Genomic DNA, 10,516 nt, shown 5'->3' with positions numbered 1-10,516 from the left:
TGCCGGGCGGCCATGATGGTTTATTCCCCTGGCAGACGACTCCGAACGCACCAATCATGATGTCTCCTTGGCACAGCTAAGGTTTGGCCTAGTCGTTTAGCACCGGTTCGTTAAGCTCTAGCTCAGCCAGCCCTCGTGGCAGCCACCTTCTCTGCTTGCCCTGGCGCCCCTGTTCAAGTTCACCTTCACAGGTTTGCAGCCCCTAGTGAAATGAAGGACAGGAAGAGTCTAGGCTGCTGCGCCTGATGTGCTACACCGGAACACAAATCTTTGCTAGATTCGTAGAAGCTTATTCTAGAACACGTCAATCTTTTGACGTCAGTATTTGTGATGCTGGCTCTTGTTGCGGTCTGTACGGATGCCATGGAAAGTTTGCCACAGCTGGGCAATTGGCCATTGAACTTAGCATCTTATTTGAGTAAACATCACCCACACTGCAGCTCCTTCCCCAGATAAAATAGTCGGGAAATCGCCCCTCACTTCCCCTTCTCCTCCAGCGCAATGGAACCATCCCCTGATGGGAGAAATATCCGGGTCCCCGGTCGTAATCGCTCTTTGCGGTAGGTGGAACCTATGGCCATTCTGACATTGCCCATGTTCCTCGAATTCATCTGGAAGAGATCTTTGGCGACATAGCCCTTGCCCTTAGTCAGTCTGTTGCAGAACAGCTCCCCCTGTGAGTTGGGGTTGTTGACAACATTTGGTGTACACTAAACTAAGTGCTTGCCAGGGGCAGGGTCTTGACAATCGTCGCCTTGGCTCCATAGTTTGGTCTGGTCCGCCTCAGAAATCAAAAGCAATCGTCGGCCATTTATCATCTCGCCTGTAGCCACTGTCTGCATCGTCCCTGGGACAAGTTACCCAAACTTTGTCTTCCGTTGCAACCAGAAACCCAGCTTTCCAAAGGAAGCTCGTTGGCAAGGGGATTGAATGACAACTCGGTAACCACACGTCGTTCGACGGCGAACCTTATAATCCAACCCGTTCCACACCCGAACGCCACCCGGCGCTTTGTCGCCGCCGAACGCCCACCATGGACCCCCAAAGCCAGACCCTTGCGCCACTCCCCGACGTCCTCCATCGGGGTCTCACAGCCGTCTCCTTCTTCGGCTTCCTCTCCTTTATCTCAACAACGGCTCTGTTCTTCGTCCTAACGTACAGGCTGATCAAATGGTACTTTGCGCCGGCGCCCGGACGGCCGCAGCGTATGACGGACGAGCTGAACGCTGACACCGTTCTGGCCGAGGAGATGGGTCTTCCAGAGACATTGTACCCCGCGGGCGGCAAAGAAAACAGCGCAAAGAGAGACGCACCGAATCAGTTTCTCATGCTCATCTACAACCTGCTTCTGGCCGATATCCAGCAGTCTCTTGCTTTCCTTCTCAACGCATCCTGGTTGAGCAAGAACGCCATAGTCGTTGGGAGTACGACGTGCTGGGCGCAGGGCTGGTTCATCTCAACGGGTGATTTGGCGTCCAGCGCCTTCATTACCACAATTGCTGTGCACACGTACCTATCAGTTGTCCGAGACTACAAATTGCCTACATGGGCTTTCTGGACCATGGTCGGCTCAGTGTGGTTCTTCATATACGCCCTAGCGGTGGTTGGCATCATCATCACAAATAACGGGGCGGCTGATGGCGGTCTGTATGTCCGGGCCGCTGCCTGGGTAAGTCATTTCTTGTCGATGTCAACGTAGATGTAAACTAATATCTGGGCAGTGCTGGGTCAATGTACGCTACGAGGCAATGCGTCTCTACCTCCACTATCTGTGGATGTTTGTGTCCTTCTTTGTCACCGCCGTCCTCTACATCCTCATCTTTAACCATATTCGCCGCACCGACTCTTCTCTTCAACTCCCATCCTCCTCCAATAACACTACATCATCTGATTCCAAGAGCAATCGTGGTCGTAAACTCAGCCACAAACATCACCTCTCTCAGTCAGAACCCACACAGAGCTCTTACGGAGACGCACCAGCAGAAACCCCGAGCAACGCTGGGCACCATCCGGCCTTCCTGATTTACCCCATAATTTATATTCTCTGCACTGCGCCCTTGGCGCTGGGTCGTGTCATCACGATGGCTGGAAAACAGATTCCGTTGGAATACTTCTGCCTTGCCGGCGCCATGATTGCCTCCAACGGCTGGCTTGATGTGCTTCTCTTTTCCACCACACGTCACGTCATTATCTTCAACGCATCACCGGACTACGAAGAGACGGGTCTTGAGACGTTTGCCTTCATGCGCACGCCCGCTAACCGCCGATATGGAAACATGGTCTGGGTCCAGGGCGCTGGGAGCACCCCACAGAACTTGACCTCTGACGAGGGCACTGGTGGTTGGCTTTGGAAGTTGTTCCGCAAGGGACGCCGTGGAGCTGACACGAAGCGAGACCGTCGCCGCAGCGGCGCCCATCGAAGTATCAGTCAGGAGTCTTTAAGAAGACGCGGCGGGAATATGGAAGGCATCCAAATGGAGACGGTGACCACGGTTGTCGTTGAGGTTGAGAGTCAACCTGGGGGCAGGAAAGCCACTGACAGGCCACACTCAATCGATACCATTGGGAAAGAACGGGCGCAGAGTGTCGGAAGCATGTGACGTTCCATAATTTAACCGCAAGGATTGGGCGACCGGAAGTCAAGTAGAACTTGAGGTCACAAAGAGGCGAGATCACGAATGTTGGTTGAGACTGCTAATAGCCAGCCTTTGTTTACAGCTTTTCATTTGTCTCTCTATTACCAAACAAAGGCATCGTTTTTATGCTGATCGACAGCGAGCATATGGGAGGTCATCTGTGTTAGTTATACCCGATAGTTTCGTTTACTTCGTCAAGGCTAGTTCCCACAAACTGTCTGTGACTTTTTACCAATGCTACAGCGTGATATCGCGAGCCGTGATCTCGGAAATACACGGAAATGCCCCCTGATATGACTATCTATATTAATCGTTAACAGCGAGCCTTAAGCTAAATTTGTGCCAGTCCTGCGTACCAAGTAACTTGTTACTAGTATAATACAAAAATGGCAAAGAACTTCGTGTCCCAAACAGACGTAAAATTTCCCTTCATCGTGGCCACTGGTTGCTGATGGTTCACTAGCTTACGAAACGCAACGCGATGCATCTTGATCTGTCAGCCAGTAAACGGCTTTTTGCATTGCCTTTTTATTGGCCCAGCGTGAAGCACAGTCACCCTTCTCAAATCACCTGAAAAAGACAACTGACGGCCAGGCATCATTTGCTGAAGGCAAGTGGCCGAGTTTTGTCAGTTTGCGCAAGGATCACAGGCAGTCCCGGGCTTCTCGCGACCATATCATATCAATAACCGGTGACGTAACAATCAATCGGGCTTCTCGGAGTACGCATAATGTCTCCATAACACGAAAACTCCCTTTTGGAATACATGACACACACTGGTCGTACCACTAGTCGATAACCTACACCCGAAAGGTTGAAAATGTGAAGGCAGGACCACAGGATAAATGCACGGGGCCGGCCTGACGACGGCCGCAAAGCTCGAGGCCTCAAGTACCTCCTACTCTCGAACAGAGCGGGTCCAAACGACATAATCTATCATTAGGACCGGGCAGCTGGCTGGGTCATCGGCGGGAAAGGGGGATAACAGCAATGGTAAGCTGGCCGCCAAGTTCAGAGAGCCTGGGGACAACGGGCGTCAGGAAGAGAGGGTAGGATCTATGGGTGATGCTTTAGGACTTGTTGAGATGGATTCAGGGAATACCCCCTCGATAATGTTACGACTGGCATTCGCTTTACGCCACTTACTCGTTCTCTTTAACAACGACGTCAACCCGATTTGTAAAAGCAATTGGCTTAGCTTATCTACTCTTGACTACATTTGCTTGCAAAGATCGGATAACCAAATCGCAGGCATATAGAGCCGCGTAGGTATGTACCTCCGCATTCCGAAAGGCTGCTGCCCTTTGTGCTGCATCATGTGGACCCTTTCCGGCATCTTTGTGGTGAAAGGGTAGTACGACAACCTCTCCGTCCAGAGGATACTGCTGTTTTCCCTCTTTCTCAAATACAGTCCTTCTCTGCCAACACCGGACGTGCTCCTTCCGTGTCATTACCCATTGGGCGAACAAGCATGAGTATCGGCCCGATCGCCTTTCCAAGTGAAGGCGATCATGTACAGGACCTAACGATACGAAAGCCATTCAGGCGGTTAGTAAAAGAGTTACATAAGAATAGTTTTCGGGTACATCTAGAGAAAGCGGACTCGGCTGCCGGAAGATACTGCACATCAACGACATAGAAAGCTCTCCAAGCATTTAGCTCTTGGTTTGTTACCGCCCTGTACCACGGGACTACAACTGTGACTGAAGTCTTAACCTAGTGTCAGCTTTGCAAGTGAAAAATCCGTAAAAGTAAGACAGAACGGGTCAACATGTCAAATGGCGGGCTATTGACAGTCAAATTTCATTGTCCAACAGTATCTTGAACTTCGCCTCCATGCTGTAGGGGGTGGGCAGGTCGTGCAATAGCCTTAAGGAGTTAATTTTATCTTGGGTGATTATGCGGTGGCATTGTCAGTCGAACAACGAGGGTGAGAGGAACAGGTCAAATGAATGGCCTGATCATATGCGGGACTTGTCACCGTATAACTTAAGGGGGCATCCGCATCGGCCGTATGCTTCCACATAAAGACATAGAGCAAACCCTTGACCCCTTGGGCGCACTTCTTCGCACAACAAAGAACACCGCCCAAACTAGACAGAAAAACCAAGTATTTTACCGCGGAATGTTCATCTCGCCCTGAAGGCTTTCGTTTGGTATCGTTTCCATCGTACTGTAGAAGTGACATCATGTTTTATTTCTCACCCAGTCTTTCGCTGGCAATATTCGTTCTCGCAGCCCTCGCCGTGAGGGAAAGCGTCGGCGTCAACCTTGAGCGTGGACCTCTCATCCTCGCTCCGAGTTCTACCGACAACCTTCGTGGTAAAACCAACATGATTGAAGACCACAGCCTCGGCCCTCGACCCTATCACAACCATTCCGGCAGAACGAGATCAGTAGGAGACCTTTCTGTCGGCCCACGATCCAGCCGCATCTCGCTCTCCCGTCACCCTCCATCTTCACCTGCCCTATACCCCCATGAAAAAGCAGCCTTCGAGCTGTTTTCCATAGACTGCCATTATCCAGACAACCCAAAGTTCAAGGATCACCCGGACGTCCACCGCGACGCGGTCGAAAAGGGCGCCGAGCGCTTCTGCGAGTCGGACGTCGCGCGCGACACCCTCACGATCGTCGACGACGTCGAAGACCACCCTAGGCACGCCTGGCGCTGGCGCTACAAGGACCACATGCGCGTGTTCCAGGACTACAAGGTCCACTGGCGCGCTGACTGCCGCACGGAGCAGGATTTCCAAGACATTGGGTTCCCGCTGGGCCCGGATGGGCCGTCGTGCGTCGAGATCATGACCAACAACTTTAAACATTGTAAGTTTGGCACGTCATATTTTCGTGTTTTCCGACGGGCTGGGTCGTGCTCATCAACCTTGGTGCAGGTGACAACGGTGGGATCGGCGGGAGTACGCAAGCAGGATGCCTTATATTTACTCTCAGCGCCGGCAGGAATGACAAACACTACTGACGGTCAGGGGAATTGCGCAAAATCTTAGTCAGGTTGACGGTGTGTAGCAGTTGGTGGAGGGTATACCCCATACCTTCGTTTTTTTATCTTCAATTACATAATTGCAGTATTGTTTACCCAAGAGCCAGCCAAGATCTCATGAGCCCCTTTTCACAATTCTCATGCGTTACAACGGGGGAAAGTGTTACTGGATCCACAACCGTGTATTTGACCTGACAACGCCATCTGCGCAAGGAACTTGAAGTCTTTGGTAGGAGCTTGATTAAATCGCCATTGTGTGAGTAGACCCTCTCCAGCCAAAGCTGCGCTATGTGGGAAAGCAGCCTGGGAATCTTCTCACCGAGACTCTGTTTGACAGACATGACGTCCCATATGCTTGGTTCGGGGGGGGATTGCCAACCCTATATTCTTCAGGCAATTATGTACACTCCACTTACCGCAAGGCTTCGACATCAGTGTCTTGGACTCGGGATTCGTGAACGGAGAAATCCACCACCAGTATCTCTAACTTCGTGTTGGACCTTGAGGAGGCAGATTCCGCTGCATTGGTCAAGGCTTTAGAGGATCAGGCCACAAGAGTTGACAGTAAACAAGAGACCGATCATCGCTCATCTGCAAGTTCCATACCATCTGATTACCATGTGCTTCGTTCCCCGGACCGACCTCGGCGGCATGAACATTGTCATTGTATGATTAGTAAACAATTCGCTCTAACATTTCGGCAGCAGGATCGCCTCAATAAAGTCAAGAGAATGAGTGGCGGCTTATGCAGCCAAGCAAGCCAACATCTTTTACTCGGACAGGTTTCCCGGGGCGCATGCGTATCGGAGCGGCTGTTTCAATCAGTCTGAGGAAGCATGACGCCGCCTCGGTGACGACCTGTACGGCCTCGGCAGTCGCAGCTAATATCAAGTAAGCAGTAACTTGCCATAAATAGCAACTAGGATCCAACGTTCAGCAGGCTGTCGTCTGAACCAGAACAAATTGGCCAACGGTTGCCGCGTGATGAAGGGTGAGTGTGATGGCTGAAAGTCTGCAGAACTTGGCAGTTTCGTGGGGAATTACGACGCAAGGTTGGGAGTGGTATAGTATTGGCCCGAAGGAAGTGGTGAGATGAGGCTGTGTCGGCGCCTCGGAGACGTTGGACCGGAACGCATTCATGCATGATTCCGTAGACGCGCAGCCGCCACCGGCTCGTGGATTCATCCAACTGCAAGTCCTGGATCATGTCATTTTGGCATAGGCTCCCGCGATAGGCTTCACTCGTCTGTGCGGAGCAACTGCGCCATTGCGTCTCGTATCATCAGGGCAGTTCAGATAAGATGCAGGATCGCCCAGCGAGGGAGACAAGGACATCACTCATTTCATACCCATGCACCTACCACTGTATCCTCGGCGAGCTGTCTCAATTTCGCCCCGAGGTAACGCGTACACTGGCGCGGCAGAAGTCATGGGTAAAAGTCAGACAAGCTTTTTTGCTGTGCTCCTTGAGAAGTCAATGATCCAGCGGAGACGTGCGGTTGCTAGCTTGCTTGTTTTTCCACAGGCGAGATGGAGCAATTTGCCCCAACGTGTACGGAGGAGCCCGTCAAAAAGTTTGGCCCAGAATGCCAAGACCACTTGCCCCACTATAGTTCCAATCTGGCCAATAGAAATAGGCCATTTCTGCTAGCGTCCTTTTCACTTTCTTCCTGCCTCGGGCCCTGGCCAATTTCACCGCCGGCACTTTGCTAACAACTTCACCGCTAACTTGCTATTAACAACGATAAAAACAACGATCTTCTGACTATCGCCGTACCTACCTTTTTCCTCTATTATGGCTCGAACAGATCCCCCAACAAGGGCAGTAATTCTGGCCCTGCGAAGCCGGCTAGGTGGCAAGACTACTAACGAGGTAGCCCAAGGACTAGGAATCCCTAAGCGTACAGTCAATAATATCCTGCTACGCGCCAAAAAGCATAGGTTTGACCCTACGGCAGCTACCTTTACCCTACGACCCGAGTATATCAACGATGCCCCTCAGCCTGGCCGGCCTAAAAAGGCAACAAAGACTGTTACCGATATCGTCGTCAGCAAGGTTTACCGAGACCGTTACGGCAGGGAAAAAACGTGTACTGATATTACTAGCGAAATTCAAAGTGAGCAAGGCATCGATATCTCGGCCTCAACTGTCTATCGGATCCTTTGCCATGCTGGCTTTCGAAAAACCAAACCAACAAGGAAGCCTGGCCTTACAGCCCAGATAAAGCAACAAAGGCTAAACTGGTGTCTTGCTCATCGCCACTGGACACTAGAGGATTGGAAGAAGGTCGTCTAGTCTGATGAGACATCTGTTGTACTAAACCACCGCCGTGGCAGTTACCGCTTATGGCGACGGGCATATGAGGCCTATACGAAGTCTTGTATTCGTGGGCGATGGAAGGGATACTCTGAGTTCATGTTCTGGGCCTGTTTTACGTACGACAAGAAGGGCCCTTGCCATTGCTAGGCAACTGAGTCTGCTACTGAGAAGAAGGCTGCTGCTGAAGAGGTTGAGCGTCTCAACAGGGAGCTAGAGCCAGTCAAGCGTCTCGAATAGGAGCTAGCAAATGGGATGAATCGGCTTCGTCTCCAGCAAATCCCAGGCCACAAACCTGCTTGGCGCTAGAATGCCCATAATGGGAAGTTGAGCCGTGGGGGCAAAGGGGGAATCGACTGGTATCGCTACCAGAAGGAAATTCTGCTTCCAAAGCTCTTCCCGTTTGTTGCTAAAGAGTGCCCGCCTAGCACTATCGTCCAAGAGGATAAGGCCCCTTCGCACGATCACCACTATATCCACTATACCTATTCGGCCTATTCAATCGAGAAGCTCTTCTGGTGTGGCAACAGCCCAGATCTTAACCCTATCGAGCCTTGCTGGCCCTGGATGAAGCGATTCACAACAAGAAAAGGCGCACCAAGAAATCGGGCAGCAGCAGTGAAGGCATGGCAAGACTGCTGGGCAGCATTATCGCAAGAGCAAATCCAGGCTTGGATAGAGCGGATACCGGCTCATATTGAAGCTATCATTGCCCTTGAAGGAGGAAACGAGTATAAGGAGGGTCGGCAAGCTGGCAGATATCGCTGTGAGGCACCTATATTGCCCCGAAGCAACGAAAATACAGCCTCAAATTGATGCTTTTTGATGCTCGCGATGATGACTAAAAGTGGCTTCAGCAGGGGCCCTAGTGACCCCCTGCAACACCCCCCTGGTGGTGGCAGGGGTTGGTCTTGGCATTCTGGGCCAAAGCTTTTGACGGGCTCCTCCGTACCAGCGGCACAGAAGTGAATCAATGCCGACGGAACAAATTTGTTACCATCTAAGGCTACGAGGTTTCTGGCTACCTTCTCAGGTCAAGTCGTGGGGATAGTGATCTGCAGTGAGGCGCAGTTTTGAGAGCTGAGAGGCGAATGCCCTGATGGATGAGATGATACAGCCTTGGTGAGTATTGGGACTTTTCGCGATGGAGCCCATAGGCGCGCTTCGTCTGGTTGCGGGTGTTACATAGATCGCTTTGAAAGTCCTAAACAAACAAGGACAGGGGAAAGGGAGGGATAGGCTGAGGACAGACAAGCCGAACGGCCTTGTTTTCATCAGCTCAGTGCGGTTGCCACGGCTGTGCCTCGGGACGCATCCGAAGAAGATGCACTGAGTCTGGCGCACGGGAAACGAATCGAACATAAGACAAGAATAAGCAATAAGCGGGCCTTAGCCTTGCCTCCTCAGCGGAACCGTGTTCCCATGTTCCTGAAATATGGCCTTACCTTTTAGACTTTTGTTACGGGCGCACAGTCGGAAAACAGGCCAGACATGTATTTATTGTCGCTGCAGTCAGCCGAATCCCCTGTCTTTCGCCAAGCGCCGTGACCGCGCTGCTAAGGCCATACAGGGCTCGTTAGACTGCCTTGGTCCCCTTGTCGAGGGTCAGAGGTCTGTGAAAAACGAGAGTCTTGGCTCGGAAGAGAGAGTGCAGCAAAGCGCAGCGCAGCGTTGGCTGCATGCATCCTCGAGGCCGGAGAATGTGTAAACACAAGCCAGTGCGGCGCATCGCCAGCTCGCACTGAGTTTCATCGATTTACATTTGTAGGGTAGGGAGGGGGAAGGTGGGAAGACTGAGTAAAAGGGACTGTGGTGGCGCCTGCCTCGAACTGAACACCAATATGCATGTGCTGCGCGCTATTGGATAATCACGGTGTAGGTAGTTTGTAGTTCGATGGTAGGAGGACAGAACCTGTGTGAGGGCGAGGAAGGAGCGAAAAGAGCGAGTAGCGCATCACCTTCCTCCATTGCGCGGCGCAGGGAAAGAGGAAACAGCTGCCAGGCAGCCGCATTCCTTCCTCCCTTCCTTCCTTTCTACTTCCCTCCCCTGGTATTGGTGCGCTCATTCGCGTAAGGCTGATGAAACCAGTCGGATCCGTGGAGGTGGAAATGCGACACTGCCTCTGAATGTCTGCCTACCCTCGGTGCCGGAAAAGCTCAGTCTGGTCATCTTTCTCCTTGTTGGATCTGGATGGTCGTCGCCGAGGCGGCCAATGCGAGCGCAGTCCCATCCACCCCAATCAATCTGACGTGGGACAAGACCTGAAAACAACATGCAATTGGCAAGACTCGGCCATTATACCCACCCACTTGTCCATTCGAGACCGCGACAAGAGCAAAGAGGCCGGGGCGTATGCTCGACACGACACCAGAGACCAAACGGCGGGGCCGATTCCTGGGGCAGCAATGGACATGCATCACGCAGGACTCGTGCAATTTGTTGCAGTTCGTCCACTGAGGGGCCCAGTTCGTATGGCACAGCATTGGTTGCAGCAGCATTGCAGCAGGGAATGCGCGTCGGAGATGAGGAATAGACGAGGCAGAAACTGACGAGAGATCAGCGCG

At 52.1% G+C, this 10,516-nt stretch overlaps 1 protein-coding gene across 1 annotated transcript; it reads left to right on the top strand.

Annotated features, from left to right (window-relative positions):
• Nucleotides 1-1,033: 1,033 nt before the first annotated feature.
• Nucleotides 1,034-2,600, top strand: ColSpa_00397 (uncharacterized protein; the record flags this gene model as incomplete). Its single annotated transcript, XM_049266609.1, has 2 exons — nucleotides 1,034-1,669; nucleotides 1,722-2,600. 2 exons carry the CDS (start codon nucleotides 1,034-1,036, stop codon nucleotides 2,598-2,600), a joined length of 1,515 nt encoding a protein of 504 aa, XP_049122566.1.
• Between the last annotated feature and the right edge of the window lie 7,916 nt (nucleotides 2,601-10,516).

The sequence above is a fragment of the Colletotrichum spaethianum genome, assembly GCF_022836535.1.
Source record: "Colletotrichum spaethianum MAFF 239500 DNA, contig01, whole genome shotgun sequence".
Classification (NCBI taxonomy): Eukaryota; Fungi; Ascomycota; class Sordariomycetes; order Glomerellales; family Glomerellaceae; genus Colletotrichum; species Colletotrichum spaethianum.
Note: the sequence above shows the minus strand (reverse complement) of the source record. Positions and strands in the feature narration are given on the sequence as shown.